The sequence below is a fragment of the Exophiala spinifera genome, assembly GCF_000836115.1.
Source record: "Exophiala spinifera strain CBS 89968 unplaced genomic scaffold supercont1.6, whole genome shotgun sequence".
Classification (NCBI taxonomy): domain Eukaryota; kingdom Fungi; phylum Ascomycota; class Eurotiomycetes; order Chaetothyriales; family Herpotrichiellaceae; genus Exophiala; species Exophiala spinifera.
Window position 1 is genome coordinate 2,129,908 of NW_015622518.1, and position 26,735 is coordinate 2,156,642.

At 52.0% G+C, this 26,735-nt stretch overlaps 6 protein-coding genes across 6 annotated transcripts; 3 read left to right on the forward strand and 3 right to left on the reverse strand.

The window, feature by feature from the left end:
• Positions 1-300: 300 nt before the first annotated feature.
• PV08_08706 (uncharacterized protein) lies at positions 301-1,460 on the forward strand (the record flags this gene model as incomplete). Its single annotated transcript, XM_016383031.1, has 2 exons — positions 301-725; positions 794-1,460. The coding sequence occupies 2 exons, from the start codon at positions 301-303 to the stop codon at positions 1,458-1,460; spliced, it is 1,092 nt and encodes a 363-aa protein (XP_016233734.1).
• A 315-nt stretch (positions 1,461-1,775) lies between these two features.
• On the reverse strand, positions 1,776-5,093 carry PV08_08707 (uncharacterized protein; the record flags this gene model as incomplete). Its single annotated transcript, XM_016383032.1, has 2 exons — positions 1,776-2,001; positions 2,062-5,093. 2 exons carry the CDS (start codon positions 5,091-5,093, stop codon positions 1,776-1,778), a joined length of 3,258 nt encoding a protein of 1,085 aa, XP_016233735.1.
• Positions 5,094-5,459: 366 nt separating this feature from the next.
• Positions 5,460-7,690, forward strand: PV08_08708 (uncharacterized protein; the record flags this gene model as incomplete). Its single annotated transcript, XM_016383033.1, has 2 exons — positions 5,460-7,129; positions 7,186-7,690. 2 exons carry the CDS (start codon positions 5,460-5,462, stop codon positions 7,688-7,690), a joined length of 2,175 nt encoding a protein of 724 aa, XP_016233736.1.
• Positions 7,691-10,013: 2,323 nt separating this feature from the next.
• Positions 10,014-14,212, forward strand: PV08_08709 (uncharacterized protein; the record flags this gene model as incomplete). Its single annotated transcript, XM_016383034.1, has 2 exons — positions 10,014-10,097; positions 10,172-14,212. The coding sequence occupies 2 exons, from the start codon at positions 10,014-10,016 to the stop codon at positions 14,210-14,212; spliced, it is 4,125 nt and encodes a 1,374-aa protein (XP_016233737.1).
• A 1,382-nt stretch (positions 14,213-15,594) lies between these two features.
• PV08_08710 (uncharacterized protein) lies at positions 15,595-16,581 on the reverse strand (the record flags this gene model as incomplete). Its single annotated transcript, XM_016383035.1, has 3 exons — positions 15,595-15,694; positions 15,743-16,457; positions 16,512-16,581. The coding sequence occupies 3 exons, from the start codon at positions 16,579-16,581 to the stop codon at positions 15,595-15,597; spliced, it is 885 nt and encodes a 294-aa protein (XP_016233738.1).
• A 1,805-nt stretch (positions 16,582-18,386) lies between these two features.
• PV08_08711 (uncharacterized protein) lies at positions 18,387-22,579 on the reverse strand (the record flags this gene model as incomplete). The annotated part of the gene is made up of 3 exons (XM_016383036.1): positions 18,387-21,210; positions 21,258-21,367; positions 21,425-22,579. The coding sequence occupies 3 exons, from the start codon at positions 22,577-22,579 to the stop codon at positions 18,387-18,389; spliced, it is 4,089 nt and encodes a 1,362-aa protein (XP_016233739.1).
• Between the last annotated feature and the right edge of the window lie 4,156 nt (positions 22,580-26,735).

Consider the following 26,735-nt stretch of genomic DNA (forward strand, 5'->3'; position numbering starts at 1 on the left):
GGACGGGACGATACTCCGTATGGAGACCCCTCTTTCTGCGGCTAGATATCATTACCATGAACCGAATACCTCGGGGATGGGACGATTTGATCCTAGTTTTCAATTAACTTCTTGTTTCGCGTGTCGACGCTCGTCTCTCGATCGTCGTCACCGTCAAGCTCTTGTCGCTCCTCATTCGAGTCTATCAGTGTAGCCCTACGTAGCACCCAACTCCTGACGAACCTCACACACACACACACACACACACACACACACACACACACACACACACACACACACACACACACACACACACACACAATGGTAGATTCGCTGTCCCAAGCTGGCCGACGACTAGGCCAGATCAAAGACTCGCTCCTCGGCAAGACAGCGACCACAATCCCCTTCGACCCGGACTCAACGTCATTCCCGACGCGTAAAAATCTTCCCAAGATAGTCGGCGCTCCAGACGAAGCAGCATGGGTATGGGGCAAGGACGACTACATAGGCCGCTTGAATCTCTTGACGCCGACTCGAGTGAGAGCCGCCGCCTCTGAGATACGTACAGGTGAAATGGCCCGGCTCGACCTTCCGTTGAACGTTCCCGAACAGCCAGCCTTCGACCGGCAAAAGTTCGAGCACAAGATCCTCACCATCGCGGACGGCGTGGCCTACGACGACGTGTACCATTGCAACACGCAGTCGGGCACGCAGTGGGACGGATTTCGACACTTTGCTCACATACCGTATGAACCGACACCTTTCCTACACCAAAACCGCCCCGCTCAGTTTTCTTCTTCTAACGGTGACACAGAACAAACACATTCTACAACGACACGCACGCGTCCGACATCGTAGGCGAGACGGCAAACCACAAATGCAGCGTCCACCACTGGAGCACGCACGGCTTTTCCGGCCGCGGCATCCTGCTCGACTACCGCTCATACGCCGACGCGCATGGGATCAAGTATGACACTGCCACGAGCCACGCGATATCGTACGACGAGCTCGCGGCGTGCGGCAAGTGGCAAGGCATCGACATCCGTCCCGCGTCTCAGGGCGGCGATGTCAAAATCGGCGACATCATCCTCATCCGCTCTGGCTGGGTTCAGGACTACTACAACCGGAGCCCGGAGGAACGCAATGCTCTGGCCCTGCGCGGTCACGGTACGCACGGCGGCGAACAGGCCTGGGCGGGCATCAAGCAGGAAGAGGCCATGAAGGACTGGCTCCACGACTGCTACTTTGCCGCCGTCGGTGGCGACGCCCCCAGCTTTGAGCGCTGGCCGACTCCGGAAACGTACTACTTGCACGAGTACATTCTCGCGCTCTGGGGAATGCCACTGGGCGAGATGCTCGATCTGGAGAAGCTGAGTGACTTGGCCAAGAAGAACAAGCGCTGGACCTTCTTCTTTTCCAGTGCACCTGCGAACATGCCGGGAGGAGTCAGTAGCCACGTCAATGCCACCGCCATCTTCTGATCAAAAGTGGCCCTCTCTGTATGGGCCCTCTCTGTATGGGCCCTCTCTGTATGGGCCCTCTCTGCATCGACATCCTGTAACACGATCATAGACGTAGTCAAAGTGGCGTGCGTTAGATGCTGAACGGCAAAGAAGAGGATTGATGAACATTGTAGACCTTTGATGGTGAAGGATTGGACATCTGAATGAACCAACCTCGGGATGATCGCAAATGGCATCGTCAGCGTAGCCATCTTTGTGTATTATTCACAGAAACACGGTTATCTAGAAGCCGACTCCTCTTGAACTCGCCAGGTCCATGCGGGTCAAGACGATCTACGTCTCCTCCTTTTCTACATTGTCTTTGGCTTCCATGGACGCCTTTTTCTCCTGAGGTGCTTCGACCTTGTCGCCTTGCTTCGCGGCTGGCCCTGTAGGGGTCGTAGAGATATTGTTAGCTAGCTCTTTTGCTCTCACCACCTTGACAATGTGCTCGCCCAAATCGCCTGATCCGTCAATTTTGCTTAGTCGTGAGTGGAAGAATTCCGCGTCCGCAACTAATCTACAAGCCGATCATGTTAGCTCGAGCCTTCAATTTTCGTAGAAGTGTGTCTTGTCTTACCTCTCTTTTGCGGCCACAGATTTGAGTACTACCTCTTGATACGCATTTGTCCATTGCTCCCGATAGCTGGCAAAGACGGGAACCATAATGGCCGCAACGACAGGCTCAGGTAGATGCTTCGCCAGGACTTTTTGTAAGGTACCGGTCTCTTTCGCCAGAGTCTCCATATATGGAGAGACAGGTGTGGCCTTGTTTTTCGCTGCTTCCTCCCAGTCGATGGTCTTCATTGACTTGACATGCATCGCTGCCCGCCCCGACATGATATCGACCAATTTTTCATGGATACCACTCTGGTGCTCCTGGAAAAGCCGCTTGACCTTGTCAAATTCGGTCATGATTTGTCCCGTCGTCGAAGAAGGAACATGACGTCGGAAGAACTCTCTCACATAAGGTATTAAAGCGACAATGAAACTGAGTGCTTGTGAGGAGAGTGCCAAATGCTTCGTTGTGATATTCTTGAGCCCTGCGCTCCGAGTTGCCCCAGCTCCAAGGATCAGTTGCGAGCTACGAGAGTTGAAAAACTTGAGAGTGTCGAGCAGTGACGTCGCCACTTCTTGACTCATGCTCGGGATGCTAGCAGCCAAGTGTTGAAACGATTCCATGGATTGGAGCATGGCCAGTGCCGATTCAGGGAGGATATACTTCTGCTCGTCCACAACAGCACTTCGTACCTTTGCCGTTGCACCTGTAGATCCATTAGTGGCACTTCCGTTGCTGTCTTTCATCCCGTTTGCAGCAGGTTGCCAGATCATGGTGCTCTCGACCCATGATACGGCATCGCTCGTACTGGCTTCAAGTATGTGACTGAGTATTTCGTTCTCCCGATCGCCAAAATCTTTGGCATCCCATTTGTCGCTGTCCATGACCTTGATAACATCATGTTTCTGTGACTCACCAAATCGATTCACAAAGTCTTTGATTTGGGAATCGATGACGGTCTTCAGCGCGGTACCAGTGCGGCCTGAGATAGCTTCACATTCGTCGGCAAACAGTCGATTTAGAGTGAAATATCTCAAGAAATCGTTCAGAGGCAATTCGGCATTTTGCTGAGCTCGTACCTTAATGACTTTGGTGATTTGCGTCTGAACGAGGTCCACCCCCTCGCCTAGTAAGCTCGACAAGTCAAGGACTTGCTGCATCTCTGCCTGGACAGAACTTGTTGCCCTTGGCCGGCCGGGGCTCCGTACTCGGTCGACAGTCGCGGGATCAGGGCTCGTAGGAGGAGACTTGAGCATATGCTCAGGTAAGTTGCTGGTTATGTCCAGCAGAATTTTCACCTGTACACTGAGCCTGCGAAGGCCCTCGCTGATGTTTGTATAGATGCTAGCCAACATTTTATACCAATCTTCAGCATCGAGGGCTCGCAAGTTACGAGCCAGGATTGAAGACTTCTCTTGCTGACTCCTCGTCCTCCCTCCCATAGTTGATGCTGACACCGTCGAAACATTATCATCATCGCTAGAGCTTGGCATTTGCTTTCTGATCATACTCTTCATCTCTCTGAGAACGATAGCTCGGAATGTAGTAGCTGCTTGCGTCGTGTACCTAGCTCTAGACAATCCTCTCATTTCGGCTTCGAGTTCGGATCGCAATTCCGATCCGATATTCATGTATCCTGGGAATGAAGAAGGCACTCTTTTCTGCCCAGGCTTTGGCCTTGTGTATGCTGAACCCCATCGCTGAAGTGTAGCGAGTGTTTCGGTGTTGTCGACATGCCGCCTGATGTCGCCCAGGAGTCTACCATGGAATCTCGTCTCGTAACCACGTCCAGCACGAAGTCTCAGCTGAGTTAGATCATCCGAAGCGCCTTCTAAAGCTCTAATTCGCCGTAGATCACGGGGCTTATATCGCAAGGTTTCTTCCGTTGTTGACACAGTGGCTTCCTTCCCAGCCATAAGCAACTCGGTGTTATCAAGCTCATCCAAAGCCTCATCAATTTCACCTTTTTCTACCTTGTCTTCCGCGTTTTGAACTGACACGACGATGTCTTCCAGCTGCATGATCGTCTGTGCGAGCTGACGAACATTATCCCGGCGCTGCTTGAGGTTGACCACCTTGAGACCATCTAGTGCCATCTCCTTATCGAGCTTTGCCAGCTCCTTTCTCAGCTTCTGTATCCGCCCTACTGAATCTGCAGCAACATTGTGTAGTTCTCTTAGAGATCCTAGAGCCGAAAAGAAAGACTTCGAGGCCGTGGATATCGAATTGACCAGGTGGACTTCTACGGTGTCCATATACCAGGATAACTTCTCCTGAAGTATCGCATTCGTAGCTAAGGATTTCCTCCCACTCGGCGCTTCGTTGGGATCTCGGACGATTTCAGAGTGTTCTGACACAATGTCGAACGTTCTTGGGTTTTCCAGGTGAAAGTCCTCCTCGGAATATACTGTCGGAATAGTTGACAGTGGTGTCACCGCCTGCCGCCGCTGTCCACTATGTCGCCGCTTTGGCTGTGGCACTTCAAGGGGTGTCGACGTTGTAGAACTCATAGATCCTGCACGAGAGTGACCAGACTTTTGTAACCGCTTGGCCAGAATTGCCTCCCACTCCTCGTTTCTGTTCTCCTTCTTATCTCGCTGAAACAGCGAGGCCTCATTTTCGCCCTCAATTTTTGCTCGCTGGAAAGCCTCGTATATCGATCCCACTTGCGATAAGTATGGATGAAATACTTTGGCCTCAACATGAGGGATGTTCGTTAACGTAACAGGAGGAATGTCTCGAGGCGTCGGGGCTTTGTATCCGTTCGAAGGTACAGCAGTGCTTGCAGATAGGCCAGTGCGCGTGATAGGATGTTGAAGAAGTGTTGAGATGGCATTCTGGCTCGTTTCAGCGATAGTAGGGTGGTTGATCGACCCCGTGTCCAAGGCTCCTCCTATACTTGTGATTGAGCTTGTTGTTGAACCCCGACGCAACATTCCCCCGGCCAAATGCTGCCTCTGCGATACGTCAGGGAAGGGATAGCCTATCGAAGCGGAATTCGCGGTTGGGGATGTGAAGGCAGCCTCTGCACGAGGCCTGACTGGCGAGGCCATCTCGAGGATTCCGCAGGAAGCTGCTTTGGCGGCATTAGCGGTCAAGTCATACGGATTGTGACGCTTGGTTTGTCCTTATAGAGGTAGTTATTCTTATGATCAGTAAGCACATGTTTTGTATAGAGTAGCATGTGGACTGCGCGAGTTGTTTGCTGATACTCTCTGTACACTGCGCTGAAGGATAGGCAACGGTAATCGAGTCCGCCGTGAGCGGAGTCCGGAGATTCTGTTTCGCCGGCTGCATCTACTTTACGCGCAACGCGGTAACGCGTGTCGCGACCGCCATTTTCACTCCATGTGTCCCCTTTACCCTCATGCCGCACGACAGCACCTCCTACAGTCAACACACACAGCAACAACATCAACATGGCTTTAGATACTCGATCTGCTTACTCGCTTAGTGTTCTGCCTGCTCATCCTGATGAAGCCTCCGAACCGCGTACGGAGTTGCAAGGGAAACTCAGGGAGTTCATCCTCGCCTTCCAGATTGACGGCACATACATCTACCGCGATCAGATTCGGGAGAACGTCCTGGTCAAGCAATACTTCTGTGACGTGGACTTGGGCCATTTAATATCTTACAATGAAGAGCTTGCGCATCGACTGACCAACGATCCATCGGAAACCATTCCACTGTTCGAAGCCGCGTTGAAACAATGCTCACAAAGAATCGTCTTCCCACATACTACCGATGTCGATCTTCCACAACACCAACTCCTTCTTCACTCCTCTGTTGACCATATCTCCATCCGCGACCTCAATGCGACGAACGTTTCGCATTTAGTCCGCATACCAGGCATCGTCATCGGGGCATCAACGCTCTCGTCAAAAGCCACATTGCTCCACATCCAATGTCGCAACTGCGAACATGTTCAGAAGATTTCTGTGGAGGGCGGCTTTACAGGTATAACACTACCAAGGACATGTGGAAGAATCAAGAACCCCGGCACAGAGTCTGGCGATCCATGCCCAATGGACCCTTACTTTGTTGTCCATGAGGATTCCCAATTCATAGACCAGCAGATTCTGAAGCTGCAGGAGGCTCCAGACCAGGTTCCAGTCGGTGAACTCCCAAGGCACATCCTTGTCTCAGCGGATCGCTATTTGACGAATCGCGTGGTTCCGGGTTCGAGGTGTACAATAATGGGTGTCTTCTCGATTTATCAACAAAACAAAGGCTCCAAGAAAGATGCTATTGCCATCCGGAATCCATATCTTCGTGCCGTTGGCTTATCAACGGACGTCGATCACTCTGCAAGTGGTGCTAGCTTTTCAGATGAAGAAATCCAGGAATTTGAGGAAATGGCTCGGTCACCAGACTTGTACGATCGCTTCGCCCGTTGCATTGCCCCATCAATTTATGGGAATGCGGATATCAAGAAAGCCATCGCATGCCTTTTGATGGGAGGCTCCAAGAAGATACTCCCTGACGGTATGAAACTTCGAGGGGATATCAACGTGCTCCTGCTTGGTGATCCCGGTACGGCGAAGTCCCAACTTCTTAAGTTCGTCGAGAAAGTCTCTCCTATTGCAATCTACACTTCTGGCAAAGGTTCATCAGCTGCAGGTCTAACGGCGTCTGTGCAACGCGATACACAGACAAGGGAATTCTATCTGGAAGGCGGTGCCATGGTTCTTGCGGATGGCGGTGTCGTCTGTATAGATGAATTCGACAAGATGCGGGACGAAGATCGTGTAGCAATCCATGAAGCCATGGAACAGCAAACGATTTCGATCGCCAAAGCTGGCATCACCACCATCCTCAACGCACGAACATCGGTTCTTGCGGCTGCAAATCCTATTTTCGGTCGGTATGATGACCTCAAATCTCCTGGCGAGAACATCGACTTCCAGACCACCATTCTCTCTCGTTTTGACATGATATTCATTGTTCGAGATGATCACGATCGAAATCGTGACGAAACCATCGCCAAACACGTTATGGGCATTCACATGGGTAACCAAGGCGTCGAAGAGCAACCGGAGGCTGAGATTTCTGTTGAGAAGATGAAGAGATACATTAGCTTCTGCAAGTCGTAAGTCCAGCACCTATCCAAGAATCTAGTGGTGAGACAACTGACACGGTAGATAGACGATGTGCACCTCGCCTCTCTGCTGCTGCGGCAGAAAAATTATCGTCACACTTTGTCTCCATTCGTGACCGTGTCGCCCGTGCTGAACGGAACAGCAATGTTCGGTCCTCGATTCCCATTACCGTTCGTCAGCTTGAGGCCATCATTCGTATCACAGAGTCACTTGCAAAGTTGACACTTTCGCCGGTGGCCGAGGAACACCATGTGGACGAGGCGATTCGTCTCTTCCTCGCAAGTACTATGGATGCTGTCTCGCAGGGTGAAGGCGCAGGTGGGATGAGCGCGAATCGAGAACTCATGGACGAAGTAGGCAAGGTAGAAGAAGAGCTCCGACGGCGCCTCCCCATCGGCTGGAGCACAAGCCTGGCCACGCTACGGCGCGAATTCGTCCAGGGACGAGGGTACAGCGAGGCAGCATTGGCAAGAGCACTACATGTTCTACAGCGCAGAGAAACCGTGAGACTAAGAAGTGGCGGTAGCCAAGTGTACAGGAGTGGTGTGTAATTGGAGCCTGGCCATCACCGATGTGGCTTTTCGGCGTTATATGATGAACAGTTTATGGATGAGGGTTTCACTTGATGGGAGCCATCACGTTTTGGGACCTGTTACAGGATTGCAGGAATGATGTATTACGACAAGCAGTTCAAGTGTACAACCAAATGATAATTGCAAATGAACAGCATAGATGCAGTTGTGTCCGACCTCCACCATGTCCGACATTTTGGGTGCAAGACTCGACGAGGGCGTTCGTAGACCAAGATATGATGCTATTAAGGTGTTTTACCTTGTGTTCATTCGTAATGTGGTGTGGCACAATATCCCATTCAGACGAGGCAACCTGCGTATGCGGTCTGGATTGGCCGTCCTGCATAGGTGTAAGATATAAACAGGACTCAAGAAAGAATTGGCATGTGCTATTGACGACTGTGCATCTCAACAGTTCAGTATCCATAGTGAATGTGCATTCACGACTATTTGTTCTGATATCTACATCGTGGCACACGCCCTGCAACCAAAGGCTCCACCTGTGAAAGTCGGTCGGATCTGCCCATTTCTGCGCATCTGTACTGCTGGAAAACCGATGCTTTATTTTACATCGACGTTAAGGAGTGGGGGTCGATGGAAATTGTGTATCGCTTCGCCAAAAAAGAAGTATATAGGACAATCGTAAGCGGCAGATCAAGCCAAGTCGTTTCCGTTCGTGGGTCTCTCCTTTCTTCTAACAGTGGGAGGAAGTCGATAGCTTGAAGATGGTGAATATGGTGAATATGGTGACATAACACGAGTGGTGCTGGGCCATCAAGTACTCCTTGTTGTTGAAGTGCTGGCGGAGAAAGCCCCTGTCGAGAAAGCTGCCGCAGACGTCACGGTTGAGAAGTTTCCATTTGAAAGAGTACCGGCTGAGAAGGAACCGCCTTGGGGACTGCGTCTTCTGGTGTCACCCGCGAAGATTCCACTCGTGAAAGGAGCACTGCTACTGTTCACGTAGACAGACTCTCCAGTTGGGTTGCGGGCCGCAGCGGTCAGGGAAGAGTATGTCCCTGCGGTCGGTGTGCCGGTGAAGTCAGAGAGAAGTGGCCCTACTGGTGAGGCCAAAGCCAAGGAGGAGTATGCAAGGATGGCGAGAATCGATGTCTTCATTTTGGTGGAGACTCTTGTTGCTTTGTATTTGTTGTCTGTAGATTGAGAAGGGTTGTTTCGATGGTGCTGTCTTGATGACTGATCTTGAAGTCAGTGTCGAGGGTGGTTCGGTCACCTACTTATACCTTTCATTTCTTGGTGAGATCTCAACAAGGCCAGCTGCAGCCTCACTTTGCTGACGACTCCCAATCATCATCGCAGCATCCGCCGCATTATCAAACTGCTTAAGAACCGGTTGTTGGGAGTCTCTGCGGAACCAACCTGCAACGCCGCCGGGCCGCGTTGACGCCTCATGACCAAGACAATGGACAGGGCCGAATGACGGCTCAGACACGTATATGCTGCTCCAGCATTGCTGATCGGTCTTCGCATCCGCAGACGCATCTCATCTAAAGTGAGAAGACGGATGGTTGGCGAGCCAAGAAAACGAGGACAACGAAGATTGAAGCCAGTGTTGCGCGTCGAATTGCGAATACCGATGGCAGTGCGTCGGTGTCGGCGAGTGAACCACCGACCATCCACGAGGTAGGGGTTTACTTCTATCCATTAACTTGGCCCTGAAGAGCCTTCGAGCCTTGTCAGCCTCAGTGTCCTATATTTGTAGTCGCGATACCCCTCCAGAATTGGTAACACATGTGTAGAAGCTGAGCTGAGTAGGTTTGACGACGTCTCATTCCTTGGAAGCAGTTCTTTGGTGGCTGGAGCGACCATATTCATGAATTCTCCTGGTAACATCTCTGGCATCCACAGACTGACATGCTGGACCGCGAATAGGAGAAAAGAAAGGTCTGCAAGTCGGATTCACAGCATTGTGATGGACGATGCTTCTGTGTCATAAGCGGTAACTTACTGTACAATCCAAGTACTAGCATCACTAGCCTGGTGAGCCTTTGTCTAGCGCGATGAATTAGCCCTTAGTCAGTACTGCGTAGAGCTCGGTTTAATGTTACTTGAGGACTAGTTAGTGCATTAACTAGGTACTTGTATTGTAGCTAACTAGTTAGTTAAACGCTACCCCACATCATTATCTACACTTCGCAGTCCCTTAAGGCGCGTCTAAAGTGGCACGCGCCCACGCCCACACCCGCGCCGACGATCTTTGTTTGGTCCTCGATCAATTACTATGGTTTCTCATATTGTGTGACATGATTTCCTCCGCATGGATAGGGGGCATTAAAAGACTATCATGGAGGCGGCGATCCCTCTCGAGTCTGAGAGTGAAAGTCTAGACGTCTCAAGCATCAAGTTCGCGGTCCTCCACGACCCGGAGGTGAGTGGCCCCAAGTCCAAGCCTAGTGAGCCTGGTTATTTGGCCTGGGCCTGTGTCTAACTGCGCAATCCCAGTTGATCCAAGATCAGCCAGGATCGCGGCGCAGCCTCATTGCTCAACAACAACTTGCCGCCATCAGCAACGCTCTCAACAAGCTGTCTCCCCTTAGAGCATCCACTGTCTCGACCGCCCCGACCACAAATACGATCCCTGAACTTGCCAGCACCGTTCCCGAGTCCGAATCGCTCCCAAATGTCGAAAGTCCGTTCGAATTCCTTCGGCCAGCGATCACTCATGGCAGACAAGCCACCCTTGCTCAGAAGATGACCAGCCAAGGTAGTGATGCTCCTACCCAAGAGCTGTCGCAGTCACATTACACTGCTCTTTTGCAAAGTCGAAGTGCAGCTCAACTGCTAAGGGAGCATCAAGATGAAGACGATGAAGGATCACCCCAATTCTCTCTTCGGGAGGGGGATGAAGGACATATCGACTTGTTGTCCAGTCTGGTGTCACCAAAGGACGGTCCAAGCGAACTAGACTCCGAGCCCGTCGAGTTTTCCCCTACCCAGAGCCAACCTGCGCTTTCCCAGTTTCCTGAATCGCAGCGCTTCAAGACGCCCGCGACTGCAGGGAAGAAGAGGAGCTACGATGGAGACATCGTTGAAACTCCGGTGCTGCCTCGCAATCCGTTTCTGGGAAATGGGTCGCGCAAAGAAGAAAATATCATGGGACTCAGCCAAGCATTTGCCGCCACTCAAGCAGACACTTCGCCATTCGTCCATGATGGTAATGGTGATATACTCTCGGACAGGCCCTCTCCGAATATAGAGCTGCGGCCTCGCCCTGTGACTGCTACCAGCTCGCCGATGAGACCAATCTCTGCCTTCAAAAGAGCATCTACGGAACCTGCTTCACGGTATATATCTGTCAGGGAAGAGTTGGCTTTACGTGAACAAGGCGAACCCGAACCGCAACGGCCATCCGATGAGGAAGATGATGTTTTTGCCCACCTGCAAGAGCCAGATTCTATGACCAGATACCGTCGACGACTGGCAATCGAGAAGCAGGTGAAGGTATCACTCCAGCGACTGTCGTCGCCTTCGACCCGTCCATTGCGGAGGACATCTATGTCGCGCTCTTCCCCCGTTCGCCAAAATCATCGCAGCTCTCCCATTGAGCCACTCTCCTCACGCACAACCAGGTTTACAGATAGGTCAAGCCCAACAAAGGCAGATTCACCCCGCCCACTTCAAGAAAGCGAAGAGGAAACCGACTTGGAAGACAGCCCGCAGATAGCTGTGGCGCGTTCAAGTCAAGCCATGGTTGCGTTGAATGATGCCGATGATGACAAGGAAAACTATCTGGGCAATGATAGTCAAGTTCCTGAGACTGCTGCACGGCTGATTCGTGTGGCCAACGGGCATCCTTTCGAGGTCGAGGACAGTCCGTCTTTGAGACACTACCGGCGTGTCAGTGCTGAAAAACATGTACTCAACAGCTCACAACCTTTTGCAATTGCCGACTCTCAGCCTTCGCAATCTCGACGACGCCCGCAGAGACTCAGTCAAACACTGAAGTCTACCCCGGCCACTGGTAGTGTTGATTTTGTTCCACAATCACCTAGTGCGGGTATAGAACCTGGAGACGGCGCTGGAATAGAAAGGCCTGGTGTGAAGGGACTCTCAAACGGTCTGGCGGAAAACACTCCCGGTGCGATGCCTGAAAAGGCTGCACCAGATTCTTCTGTTCCTCGAAGAAGCACCATACCTGAGACTAGCTCGAATAAGCCACGAACAGAACGTTCCAGGGCAGATTTAGCCAGAAGACGAGATGATCCGGACAGCACGAGCCGAGGAGAATTCGAAACAGCGCAATCGCAAATTCCTGACTCTACAGAGCCGTCCAAGCAGCAACAGGACAACCAAGAGGGAGTCAGCGGTGGGCCTGGTAGAGATTCGACACCCAGTCGCAAGCGCAGACGGATGACCGAGATTGCTGCCGAACCTTCTCCTCTAAAATCGCAGCTAAGCTTCAATGTAACTGATGCACTTCACCTTGATCCTGCCTTCCAGAGTCCGTCCAGGCGACCTCCACTCGATGAACTCTCCATTTCCAAATCCACCTCACATCTACCTGCCCAAGCCGAGAAGGCGGAGGAAAGAGAGCATGTTGAAGGGTCGGAGAATGCTTCTAAACATGAGCATCCGGCCAATAAAGATGATGAGATACGCGACTTTCGTAACCAGAATCTGCGTGACAACAGCCCGGAGCGAGCCACCACACCACAACAGACAAGCACATGTTCTTCTCGTCGGTTGCGTAAGCCAACTGCAAAGGTGCTGGAAAATTCCATGGCACATCCCGCTTCCGCAGATACCCAATCCCGACCATCACAGTGGGATCTCGACGCGTCTCCGCCTCAGAAAGCTCCTCTGGCCAGACCGAATTCGTCTTTAAAGCGAAAGAAGAGGGATGAACTGCCACCTACCGACGCACAAAAAACATCCAGCAAGAGGCAGAAAGGCGCCGACAAGATAACTACCACAGTGACAGCACATGTAAGGCCTCAAGCCGTTACAGACGAGTCCGACGGTACATCGACGGATCATCTTGAGAACGTGGGTACAGAAGAGATTAGAGATGTCGATCAATTGTCAGGAAACCCCTTGGTACCTAATGTTGTTTTCGCATTCTTCAACGGCAAAACACGCGCATACTATCCCGCAGTATGTCTCGGGCTATCCGACGTCGATTCCAATCGATATCGCATCCAGTGGGAAGGATACGATCCAGAAGAAATCGATCGACATGGAGTACGGAGTCTGGATCTACGCGTAGGAGACCAAATCAAGGTAAATCTTCAAGGCTTCCCGAAAGTACCATACGTGATCAGGGGTTTTAAGGATAGGATTTCTACCGGTGATGCAAAGAGCGATGATCAGATCTTGAGCGACATACAAGGCTACAAGACCCTTGTTGTTTCTACAAAACAGCGGAAGAGTCTACCAGCAGAGGTATCTACCGAAACCCTCAAGGAAGTTCCTATCTCTTCGATATATCTTGATAGCAACATGTGGGGACAGGTGAGGGACCGACTTTACGAGCACAAGTCGACAGAGCCTCGGGTAAGGGTACCAGGGATATCGACGCCTGCCCAGTGTAATTCGACTCCGTGTTCACCGCAGTCGCGCAATCGCCGAGGTGCTACTGTGACGACAACCGCGCTATCGTTATCAACGGGCGTGAAGGAAGGGTTGTTTACCAACATGGCATTCGCGATATCCTACGACGATGAGGGGCGCCGTGACAAGCTGGAACGCCAAATCCAACGACACGGGGGATCAATACTGAAAGACTCGTTTCTCGACCTCTTGGAATCAGATTCGTTGCGGGTCAAGGCGCAGTATTCAGATTTGTCGTTTACGGCGCTTCTCACCGACAGACACTCTCGTAAGGAGAAGTACATGCAAGCCCTTGCCTTGGGTGTGCCGTGCCTCAGTGGACGATGGGTCGAGGCTTGCATGCATGCCGACGAACTGGTGACCTGGAGCACATACCTCCTGCCATCCGGCGAATGTGTAGAGTTGGACGGCGCCACGAGATCACGAGTCTTGTCTTTCGATCCGGACTCCAAGCTTAAGGTCAGTGATATGATTGAGTCACGAGAACGTATTCTCTATGGCGCCCGAGCAGTTGTGGCAATGAAGAGCGGAGGTGAAAAGATCGAAAAGCGACGAAGAGCATTCATGTTCCTGATTCGAGCCCTTGGTGCCAAAGAGATTGTGAGTGTATCGGATTTGGCCGGCGCCAAAAAGGAGGGTGCTGGACCGGAGGAATTTTGTGATGCGGGGAGTACTTTTATATTCGTCGATGATCGCGACATGATCAGTGCAAAGGCCTTGTTTGAAAATGGAGCCACAGTGTCCAGCTCGCGCAAATCACGGAAGCATACTCCGAGTCATCAAGCGAATAAGGTCGGGCCCGGGTCAGATGGAGGAGTAGAAGGCACAGGGCACCGGGAGGGTCTCAGAAACAAGGGTGGTTCCCGTGTCAAGGTCATGTGCAATGAAGATATCGTTCAGAGCTTGATCCTGGGGAGGCTGTGGACAGGCTGAGTATCCCTTTTGCAGTCAGTGGCATGTTCTGGATGAGCTACTCTTGGCTTGGCTTTTGGTTGGACTGCGCTGGATACGACGATACCTGAGAGACCTGCATTAGAACATGGGGCCAGATGTTGAAAGAGCCGAACGAGATACCTGGGTACACAGGGGGATGATATTAAGCACCTAGATACCTAGATACCTCGATACCTACTCTGAGTGTACGAATCAATCAATACAAGGCTCCTAGCTGCCTCGCCAAAATACACGTGCCTGATAGAATGATGTTGTAATTATGACCTTGTTTGAAGTGAAAGCGACACACAAGAGCATACAATACTAGATAGACAACGTTTGCTCAAGTCATGACTTTGTGATATCGGCAATTAAAGACAGGGTCTTGTTCCTGTTCTTACGCTCTCGTTTCTTGCCTATGCTGTCGTTCTTGATCTGATGCCCCTTCTCATTCTTGCTGTCATTTCTCGTTCTTGCCCTTGACTTGCTCTCCCTCACTCTATCGATGGATACTCCCGCATCACCCGGTTTGATGACACCCGTTTAGCCCGTTGAGTTGGACGATTGCTCGTCAAAGCCAGCTTTACCCCCATGCACCCACACCCCCCATCCCCATGCTCTGCAGTTCCCCTGATCCACTGATCCACAGGTACATTGATACCACCAATATTGATTGATATACGCGGTCTTGTGCGTTCTGACTTGACTGGACTGTACACCGATTGCTGGGGTGACCTGGGGGAGGTGGGTTCTTTTCGATGATACACCCCGGCTCAAGTGGGCCATGTAAAAAGCCTTGTTCTGCTTCCCCTTGTCGAAAACAAAAAAACAATCCGGGTTGTGGGGATGTTTCGATTGATGGACCGAGTTCCAAGTCAAGTGAGTCGGTGTTGTCGAATAGGGGCCTGGAAAACAAGAAAAAAAAAATGAAGTAAGAGATGATGATTCATGAATGTTCATTGCTCGTATTCATGCATTGCTTTGCCTTTGCTCTTGACGTGAAAACCCCCATGTTATAACTCAAATGGTTGATAAGTCGTGCAAAAAGGAAAATGTGAAAATGTCGCCAGTCCTGGCGTGGGATGAAGAATCAATTCGGGGGCAAGAAAAAGTAAATAGACAGGGTTGGTTGATGGATCGTTAATGCATAAGGGGGGGGGGGGGGGGAAATCGAGTCGATAACTCCGGAACAATTCATTCTGATTCAATTCGTACTGGTTGTCGTCGTCAAAACATAGGAAATGAGACCCTGCACAGTAGTTCGTGTTGGAATTTGGACTTGTACTTGAGGGTCGTGTGAGCGATATGGGACATGATTCGTGACATGAACATCAGGAGTGCTCGAGCTTAAGTTGAAGGAAATTCATGTTCCTGGATATCGTTTATTGTGTGCCATTAACCGATCTCTCGGGGAGTCTTTTGGGCACGGACGTGGGAGAGGCTGCTTCATCGTCGTCATCGACATCCAATTCCTCTGGGTGACTATAGCCTTGTCAGTCGTGGTTGCAATACAGACTAAAACACACTTACCCCAGGAGACCTTTAATGTCCTTCATCTCGTAATGCTTCTTTCTTCGTTGTTCAAACTGACGATGCTTTTCTGCTTCCTCTCTGGTGGGCATCCCCACCTGCTCAGTGAAACCGTTATTTTCACCCCCCTCGCTGACACTGACATGCTTTTCCTTGCTGTTTTCCCGCGAAAGGCTGCTCGCTCGTATGATGCGATCATCTTCCGTTCCCGGTGCGGCAGCGAAATCGTCTTCTGGCTCCCCCAGTTCCAGGCCTGGGATTTCGCTTTCACGGTGGTGCTTCTTTTCGGGCTTGTTCTTGGCCATTTCGACCTCGTCGACGTTAACAAAACGGGGGTCAATAGCCACATCTTCTTCCTCGTCTTCTTCCATGGCATCGCCGTATTGGTAAGGCGTCTTGGGCTCTGTGATCTTCATACGGCCGCCCGACTCTTGCTCGGCCAGGTAGAGATTGGCTTCGTCCCACTTCAATCGCATCTTGTCTGGATCGTCCTGGTGGTCGTTGGAGACGGCCGAGGAGTGACGTCGAGATGCGGACGTGCGTCTAGCGGCAGACGAGGAACGGCGATGTCCCGCATTTTGGAGGGTGTTTTGCAAGGTCAATTCTCTTTCTTCCTGAGGGTCGAGGGGTGTGGTGGGAGGGAATTGGAAGGTCTCTTTTGACGGAGATTCTGGTCGGCCACTCGCAGAGGAGAATGAGGGGTTCTTGAGTATGCCTTTGAAGTAGTCAGTAAGAAACCGGAGTTTGATGGGTAGTTGTGTTGACCAACCTTTCGGTCGAATGTTACCCGAACTCGGGTGGTGCAAAGGTGGAGGTGAATGGCGGACTTCGACAGGCATTCTGACGGGTGCGTTTGAGAGCGGTGCGAGGGAAAGAGTAGTAGTGTTGTTGGCCTTGTAGGTATGGGATGCGAGGAGGTGGCAGGGAGTGAGAGATGGAGGCGAAGCTCGACGTAATGTTGGAGGTCTACTGCCAACGGAGATGAAGGCAAGTAGGCCGAGTTGAAGACAAGAACAGAGTTTGTGCGGTGGGCAGACGGCAGTAGTGGCTTCAAGTCACGGATGGAAGGATGAGGAGGAGGACGACGAGAGGGAGGAGGATGAGGATGGGATGATGATGGACGATGGAATTCAGATCCGAAAAGGAGGCCGAAGAAGAATGACTGATCAGTGATGTGCTACCCAGACGACCAAAGGCAGATCAGAAGACGATGAGCCGATGACAGGCGTGTGAAGTGGTTGATCTGTTTGTTTTCACCGAGCATGAGGAAGAGGAGGAGCAGGAGGAGGAGCACAGGGTTCTAGTCTAGTTAGTCAATGTAGTGAGTGGGTGGGTTGTATCCGTCGACGACCTACAGCCTACGAGTACAGGGCACCACCTACTGTACCTATGTATACTGTATGGACAGCGAGCGTACTGGTATTGTCCGCTGGTACTCCAACTTAGGTACTGCCCTACCGAGCCTGCTGCGGCCCATCCGAGGGGTTCGTCGCCACAAAGCACCGCAGCGACACATGCCACCTCTACTGACTGTATGTGATTTGCCCATCTGCCCATTTACCCTGTAGGTACTAGTTCGCAGATGCTCCAGAGGGTGTAGCTGATTGAAGTTGATGGTCCGGTGAGCCTATTGCACGATGTACCTGTGCAGCATGTGCAGATGCCCGAGTCTCCAAGAGGTGGCCGCCATTGACCACAGCCAAGTACTGTACAGTATGTACAGTAGGTATTTGTGCGCTGGTGGCCGGCTAACTAACTGCAATCCAACTAGTGCCTGTCCCTTAGTACGGTACCGTACGGAGCTAACATCCCTAGACGCCACGAACACACTAATGCTTCCCTCTACGTCACACGCACCCCAGCTACACATGTGCAAACCCATCACGACTCGCTATCACCCCCCCCCCCAGTTCCTGTCTCTGTCTTATCCAGGGGCACGTCTGTCGCCAGAGTCGTCCTGCCCACTCGTGTAGTGGCCTTGACTTGTGCCAATCACTTGTGGCCTGTCATCTGCGTGGTTGACGTCGTGTTGTCCCTGCCTGCACAGAGCTAAACCCGTTCCCCGCCCACTGACCACGGTCCCCCGTACCTGGGCAGGTCGTGTCACCACCAGGCGACTGAACCAACCCGTGCCAACGCACGCTGGGGGCTGGTAGGACAAGAGCATCAGGTACGAAGTGAGTTGACACAGTGCAGATGCTCGCGTCCATGTCAGACAGGGATGGATGGATGGCTATTCGTCTTGGTCTATCAGTTCCTCCAAGCTGAAAAGAATTCCTTCCAAACCTGGCGGTGGACTTGCAACTTCATCCCCTCTCCTATTGAATGCTATCTGCTGGATTTACCTCATACCGTCCACCGCGTTCGGCTCCTGAAAAGGAAAAACATATCAAGTGGCCGCCCGGTCAAAGTACACGTGTATCAAACATATGTCTGGTCCCATCCGATCACCTGTCGGCGGTTGATACCCAACACGCACAAACAAAAGACTCCAAAACCCCTGCATCCATCCACATGGTGGCTGCACAAGCCCAAACAAAAAATCAGACTTGCCAACCGCCCAAGAAAGCTGAACAGAGGCACGAATGCCCGAAACTCCCATGGAAAACAAGAATAGATGTCTGGCTAATAAAAACACTCTGTTTCATCGAATCGAAAGACCCGTAAGACGCTCCCTCAGTTTCAATTGTGCTACTTCGTCTCCGTTTTCCGCGGCTTGCTGCATCCAATGCAAGGCCAAACACATTGCCAGGCTGCTGCGGCCCGATCCCTCTTGTTCCTCCCACATCATGTCGATTTTGAAGATTTCGCTCGATAGAGACAGCGGCGCGCTGATGACAGGCGGTACCTCCGGGTGGGTGAGGTAGAGACCCGCCAATTCCCGTTGGGCAATGGCGTTGCCCTCTCTCGCAGCAATCACCCAATACTCTGCAGCTTTCAGGATCGAAGGTTCATTGCGCTCGCCACGCTGGACTCTGCGTTTGATCGAGTCCTTGGCCACAATCCGATCGGCAACATCGACCATCGCCCGACAGACCTCATCTTTCCACGCCAAAGCCGCCAGGCCAACCTGCAAGAACCCACGACCAATCTCCGTGTCGTTAAGTGTGTCAGAGGATACAAACGCAGCTACGTACTGCAAGTCTCGAAACATGGTCTTTGGTTGGAACAAAAATAGCAGCCTCTTCAGGAATTGGACCACTTCACTCTCACCGCTAGTGTTGGTGCCGCTCATGCTGGCCGCTTTGTCTGTGGCGTGACTCCGTCGCTCGAGATTTGCAGAGAGAACGCTTGGATTAAGACTCTGACGGCGAGCTGCTGCCGGAGAATTTGCTGGGTCGGTGCCTGGATTGGGACATCGTTGTTGGCACGCTTGGGAAAGCATTAATAGGTCATGAATAGCCTCAAGCTTCAGACTTGGGTCGACATGCTCACTGATCCGCGTAAATACGTCGTCAAAACCTTGACGGTACGAGAATCCATCAGAACCAGGATCCAAATTCGTCATGTCCAGAATATCTTCGAGTGGATCCTTTGGCAATAGCCGCGATCCATGAGGATTGGATGTACTTGGCGTGGTACTTTGGCTGCGCCGGTGTCGACCGTTTTTCTTCCTTCCAGTAGCATGTACCAGCCGGCTGAGAGGGTGTTTCCTCGACAGCAGACGTGCCATCACAGACCGTTGAGCCAGTCGCTCTCTGATGCTCGGGGTCTGCAATACTGTGTTAATCCAAGCATCGGTCTCGCTACCACAGCTCCACACTGGACAAGCGAGATCGGACAACAGAAGACACGTGAGATCGTGGGAAAGGTTTTCCAGAAAGGTCGCCTTCTCCAGACTGTGATCTACCAGTCGGTGCAGGCTAGAGTCCTCAAATGTCGATGCAGGCCTTGATTGCGATGAGACTGAGGTAACGGATCTTGGATTCGACACTGGGGGCGACCAGATGCTGCTGTTGGAGTCGACGGTTGTCACTGTGTTTGCTCGTCCAGGTGAACTGATCACAGAGGCCAGATCGAGACCAAGCTTGCCAGATGTTGGACTATATAATGAGGCTCGCCCGCCTCCAAATGCTGATCGAGAAGGATATGAGGTAGAGGATAGAGGTTCGCTCCATACACTTGGGGCCCGGCTGCTGGGTTGAGCGCTAAAAGACCCTGCGGAGTGCACATCATATCGTTCCCTCTCTCGTCCGAAGAGTTCACTTGACCAGAGTACCGGGCTGTCTCCCAGTGTCTCACCTACTAGCTTCTTCGTGGCCATGCTGACTTCCATACAGAATCGATGTATACGTTCTTCGCCCCTGCAGAAATTGTCCAAGTGGTTTCGCTCAAGCCACTTCTTAGTTCTTTCGATTTGCGAATCTGCCAGCTTTTTAGGCCCACCGTGTTCCGCTGGTGCCTTCAGAATGCTCATCGTATCGACTTTTGTCTGCTCGAACAAAGACGACGTTGACGTAACTGATGTACCTGGCCGACTAGTTCCCGGCGATCGCGCAACACCTCTGCCGGCAGAGCTTCCATGCAACGCTGGTAATGCCATATTGTTCAATGCCGTGGAAACGTTCTTTGCGTCTTCGTATGCGTCAGAACTCACAACGTACATTCTATACCATAGTTTGATTCGGAGTTTCTCCAGCCAGGTAGACAGTTGTGACATTTTGGACTTTGCCAACTCATACGACCTATCGAGTCTGGCAACCTCTTGCTCAAGCCTGAGACATTCTTCACCAAGCCGCAAATGGCCCACCCTTAGCTTCTCAGACATTGGTGCGAGAATCTTGGTATCATCTTCGGTCAATACCGTGAGAGGGTACGATTGGCGGAGGAAGGACATGGCATCGTGCCAAAACATCGAAGTCACGCTATCATGGCCGACAAGAGCCAGTCTCGCTTCCTCGGCGAACAATCTCGACAGGCTTGACCCTCTCATTCTCTCAGCAGAGATGCTGACGGTGCTTGCACGATCAGATGAAGATGGGGAGCCTTCGATAAGTCGGATGGCCGCTTTCTCGGCTATATCAAGCTCACCCAACCCATCAGACATTGGGGCCATTTCGATAGAGCGCGTTGGTATCGGCATGCCATCCTCTGAGATGACAATCAAAGCCCAGTTCTCTTGACAAGGATGAATGTTCCTGGACGACTGGCCAGGCTCAATTGCTTCCAATATACGCCGTCGCAACGTGTCAAACCTACCACTAGCATGGGCGTACTGCCTGCTAAAGGTCGAATGAGATGAACTCAGAAACGGATCCCAAGGGCTCGAAGTGTGTATGTATTGTGGGTTCAATGCTTCGAGTGTGTGGACGACATCTGCAGCAGATATGCTGATGAAAGCCTCGGAGAACGGAGTGGAAGCAGGATTGCTGGCGCAATATGGGTCGAAGCAGTTCATCTCGGCGTCCAGCTGGTTAATCATGTTCGACACACAAGTGTTTACGCCCACGTCCTCTGGGTCGGCAGGTCTAGGCAATGGTCAGTCAGTCCTCGAGACGCGAAAAGGCATCAGTACATTGGATTAAACGCATCGCGTGCCCGAGTATAAGCCCGATCCCAGATTGTATGTAGTAGATATGACCTTGCCCTGTCGCTGACATGAAATTGGTGAAGCAACTTTTCGTCCTTCGCCAGTTAGCATCTGCGGAAAAAAGGAATTGTATCAAAGTGCAGAGCAAATACCTCAGGAAAAGCAATAGCCACGCGCAGGAAATCTCGGAGAAACCATTCGAAGAAGAAAAGGCCACGGAATTGACTCTGAAGTTCCTCTGTTGGCAACTTCCCAATAATGGCACGGCCCAGACTGAGTGCACCGATAGGTAGACCCTCGTCACAAGCAAGAATATCAAAAAGTTCCTGCACCGCCTCTTGGAAAAACTTCCGGGCTTCCTGGGTATTAAACGGATCGAATAGAGCGAACTCAGATTGGGAGATCGGGAATGGATGTTCAACCATGTCAAGCAGAAACGCACCTCTCTGCAAAACGCTCATCAAATATAATTCAAGACGGGGCTTGATCTGCCACGCATACATATTTGCAAACGCACTGAGTAGCTGACCAATCAAGGCATGAAAAGCTTGCTGAGATTCTACCATAAGAGTTGCACAGACAGAGGACCAGGTCGAGAATCGCAGTCGGCTTTCTTTGCTGTCGATGTTCGGGAAAGGCCCATAGATGTTGTGAATTATGAAGGACAAAGGATTCGTTCGCTCGAAAGAAGAGGAGTAGTCTTCCAACTCTTTTGAATAGGCATTGATCCGACGTCTCTGAGAGCCTCTCCCGCTGTTTTGGGACAGAGACGTCAATACGGACTCTGAAAGTTCGCGGTATTTAGGGGCAGTGGACAGAGCAACTATTTGTGCCGGAGACATGGCTTTAAAGCGCTCTACGAGAAATCGAGGCTTGCTTCGTAGCGTGTGGATGAGCTCGAGGCAGTCATCTTGGGAGTAGGCAGGTAATCGCGAAAGGAATGAATCCTTCATTGGCGTCTTCATATCAGGAGATATCTCGTACGCATAGATTTCGTGCCTCCAGGAAGAAAAGCAGGAGTCGGCCAGGTCTTGCATGCGGTGGTGCACTCTTGAAAACCCACTTGCCTCTGATTGACGAGAGATCGCAACGAGCCCATCGTGAAGCCATGATCCCACTCGGTGTAAGCGTGACGCCAACGCTACTGCAGTGCGAAGCTTGTCCCGCCGATGGAACAGGATGCGTTTTCGATGTTCCTGATGCCTGTGCAGGCGCAGCTCATTTGCAAAGTCTTCAAAATGTACACGCATATGCGCAAATGGAATTTCGCGGTTGGACATTTGAGTTCCTTCCCCGTAGACGCTCATGGTGCTCGGGGCTTTTTGGCCAGCCTTCATCCGCAAGCTTGGAGGGGCCATCTCTTCAGGGCGCGATCTCGTTCGGGCATGGTTGATAGTGGTCTCATGGGAGGAGCTTCCAACCTGCGGAATATCCTGCAAGGTGCTCTTTGTATGTCCAGGCCCAGACATAGATTTGGCATCGTCATCCGCATCGTGGGAGGAATGGGATCGGAGAGGGAAAGTTGCTCGGTCTGCATCGACGAAAGGGTCAGCAAGATCCCTGTAGCAGCAGGGCGAGACAGGGCACAAAGGAGTGACAGACCTCGGCCTTCTCGAACACTGGCAGAGCCAGATGGAGGTGTCATACGATGGCGACTTCCATCCCAGCTTTCGCCGTTGCCCGACACATAAGCTGCCAGAATTAATCAAAAGGAGAAAATAAGGCGTAGCAGACGCTTCACATTGGCAGCGTGGAGATGCGGTTGAGAGTGAGGCGTCGGAGGAGACCAGGCGAGACGGATCCTCACGGTCGATCAAGCGGGACGTTGCCTGTAGGCTGTACCGGCACTGGAATTGGTGGACACTGCCTGTGACTCGGGAGAGGTTGGATGTGACTGTCACGATTGCCCTCGATGGTCCAGCCTCTCTCTCGTTTTCGGTCACTTCCTTCTCACCGGGGGCGAGCAATCGACAGAGGTTGCTCAGGAGAGGCGTGAAGCGTGAAGCGTGATGCGTGAAGCGTGATGCGGGGGAGGAAGATGGTCTCGCTTGAAGCTCGTTACCTAAAGCCCATTCAAGATTTGTGGCCTCTTGCCAACCCACGATTTGAATTAAGGGTTTTCACACAGAAAACTGCCAGACCCGGCGACAACATGGATTTTCTTGATGGGCGCGTAGAGGTGAGCGAGATCGTCTCCTCTGGGGCCACAATACCACCAGTACAGCGCAACATCACGCATACAGAGTTGAACAAAGCACAGCGCATCGAGCGGATGACTTGCAGGCCCTGACGACGGCTTGCCAACGAATGCATATGCAGGCTGCATTAGTCGACGTCTCTAACTCGTCCCTTGGCCCAACCTCAGCAGGCCTCCAACCACTCACTGCCGTGGTCGAAATGTGCTCTAACACACCTACACGCCCCGGCCCGGCCTTCCCAAAGTCAAGCTTGAGAGACTGGCGGTGCGCGAGAGGCCACAGCTGGATCCCCAGATTCTCAGGTTGGGTGGCGAGGATGAGTCTACGACGCTTGACTGGCACAGTACAATATACCAGCAACAAATGAGAAAATGCGTTCGCCCGTGCTGCGCCTGTAGGCAACAGTAAGCTCTGATTCTGACCGACTGGGTGGCCCGGTATCGTACGGTGAACGATCAAGGTTCAACAACAGGATTCCTGGGTACGAGTGGTTCCGTGTTATATCGGTTTACGGCATATGTACGGGCCTCTCTCTGTGGCTACTAGAAGTACCTAGGTTAGGGAGATACTTTGATATAGAGTTCGAGGACGGATACGGGCCCAGAAGTAGGAAGTACCTCCCTTCGCTTAGTCTCGCCGCCGCTCCGTCGATTCTGCAGAATTGCGCTTCCCTGGTGGAATCTGCCACGTCAATGAGAGCAGAGAGTCTGGGTGGGAGGAGGGTCAGCTCTCTTCTCAAGAATCGGAAAGAGGGAGTAGACGATCTTGAAATCAGTTCCGAAGAGCTTTAGCCATGTGTCGCTCGCAAGGTCACCGGCTCACCGACAACTCCACGTCTTTGCCGCCGTGCTTTAGACCCACGACAGCCCGCATGATGCGCTGGCAACTGCAGTGACCTTCCCAGATCTACGAGTACTTCTCGGTTGACGACGACCTCTGCCCAGAAAACCACTTCTGCGCAACCTGTGCGCAGGTACCGACATCTGACGACACCACCGCGGTGTGTTTAACAACCAGGTGGTACCAACGACCATCCATATCATGACACAACGAAGGGTCAGCTCGTGTTTCTGCTTTGCCAGATCGACTTTGCTTCAAACCAGCCGAGGTGACACGGTGCCTGCCACTGAGCTGTATCGTCAAGAAAGTTTCGGATCAGTATCTGGGTCCACGATCTGGCTTTGTCACTTTGCCGAGAGCAGAGTTTGTTAGTTATGACATAAGGTGCACCTAGCCAGTGACCCTTGACAAAACCCCTGCGTCCTCTATGGTGCTTGTACCATCGATTATTCAGAACAGCGAACGAACTTGGGGGGAGATAAGAGCAGAAATGCGAGTGGTGATTGTTTGCTACATGGAGTCGGAAATGCGACGAGAAAAGCTCCTTCATTGCCGACGATGCGCTCGGGGTCTTCGACTTAATCCCCGAGTTACTTCCCAGTACACAGATGGTCGCAACGCCTTAGAACCATATTTGGACTTGAAAGGTAGTCAGCACACGCCGTCCAAGCGTGGTGATGGAAGGAGGAGGAGGAGGAGGAGGAGGAGGAGGAGGATAAGACTTCCAGCGGCAAGTTCTTCCCTAGGCATTTGCATTGCAGGCGAGGCGCATATGAAGACTAGAGCGTCTTTCTATAGCAGCTTACTCTGTAGGTGAATCCGGAGATGGAATATTCCACTCATTCCTGGAGGTACCTTGAGGTGCACATGAGGAGCTCTTTGGTATTCCAACTTCACGCAAGTCTAAGTAAAAGCTGCCAAGTTGTCATGATCTGTTCAATGATGCGTCGTAATCTTTGAGGGTAGATTGGCATCAAAATCGCCAGACGATCAAGCACCACCTCACTAGCCTCACGAACAAGGAGTGCTTGCTTCCCTTGGTCCTTCCTGAAAACATCTTGTTCCAGGCCCGGGGAGCTGGGAACCGGGTACGAAAGATCCGTAGGGTAGGTAAGTGGGAAAAGCGGCTCAATGGTACGAGTACCAGAATGGAGTTCAGAATGGTGAAACCGTCGTGACGTAGAGACACTTGCAGCGCCACTTTTGTGCTCCAGAAATATTCATCGATCCAACTGATCTCGATCTCTCTCTCTCTCTTTCTCGACAGACAGGCTTGCATCAAGTTCCTCGACGTGCCGGCTTCGCGTGGCAGTGGCCATTACCTACCTGACAACAACGTGGAGAAGCGAGCAGCTCTAGCTGAAGTGCGGTGTGTTGGGTTGACTTGTACTCGTAGTCGTCCTCGTACGAGTAATTGGGCAAGCACCACATCAGGAGATCCGTGCATGTTGCTCAACCGCTGGTTGGGGGCTCATTGCATGCAGCAGTGTTGTCCGTCTGACAAGCCACGGGGTTCCATGAAGGGGATCCGTGAGGAGGATAGTAAAGATATATATGGTAGCGACGAGCGAACAGAAGACACCGCGTACGATATAATGGGCCGCCTGGAGCTGTGGGCATTGGCCTGAGGCTGGTCGTAATCGCTTAAATCGGACTCGGTGGCCCTGGCCATGGACGCTATAGGCAGGTGGTGGAGGGACTGTGGGTTACGAGTGACGCCCAGGTGGAGGGGAGGAGAGGAAGGCCGTTGGTCGCCGGCGTCTTTCAGCTCGCCTGAATTCGGTGGCAGAGGCAGCTGAATGCCGGAAGCCAGACACTGGTCGTGGAGTACGACTACTCACGGGCCTCAGAGGCAGGACCTTTCAAACCTTCTGGCGCCAAGAACACCACGGTAACATTTTGGTGGTGCCGGCGGTGATGAAGACGATGAGGAGGAACCGTCAAATGAAACCAAAAATAAGACAATGAAACATGCGTGAGCATCCGTACAGTCCTCGCACTGAGTAGCGGAGTGAGATGGTGATGCCCCCTCCACAGCAACTGTGTAGCATGGAATCCGTCACCGGTTTAAGACACCACGATTGCTGTGTTATCCCACTCCTGCTTGTCACTGGAGCTACTTAAGGCCACACAGGAGTCGACGGCATCATCAGCATCACCGTCATCGCCGTCTTCTCCATCTTGTCCGTCGGGTATTGAATCCTTGACCCTTGTGTCTGATCCATTCGAATCCTTGCTTGTATCCCACAACCCTTGTCTCCTGGTAACCACAAGACGACTAGACGCTACGCCCTTGGGCCTTTATCTCGTTCTATTCTCCCAGTCTTCACCACCGTTGCTGTGCTCTTCTCACGCCCCGACTCTGCGCTCTGCGACGTTAGAGGGGCTGGCAAAAGAACACGAGACAGGGCGAGACGAAATACAT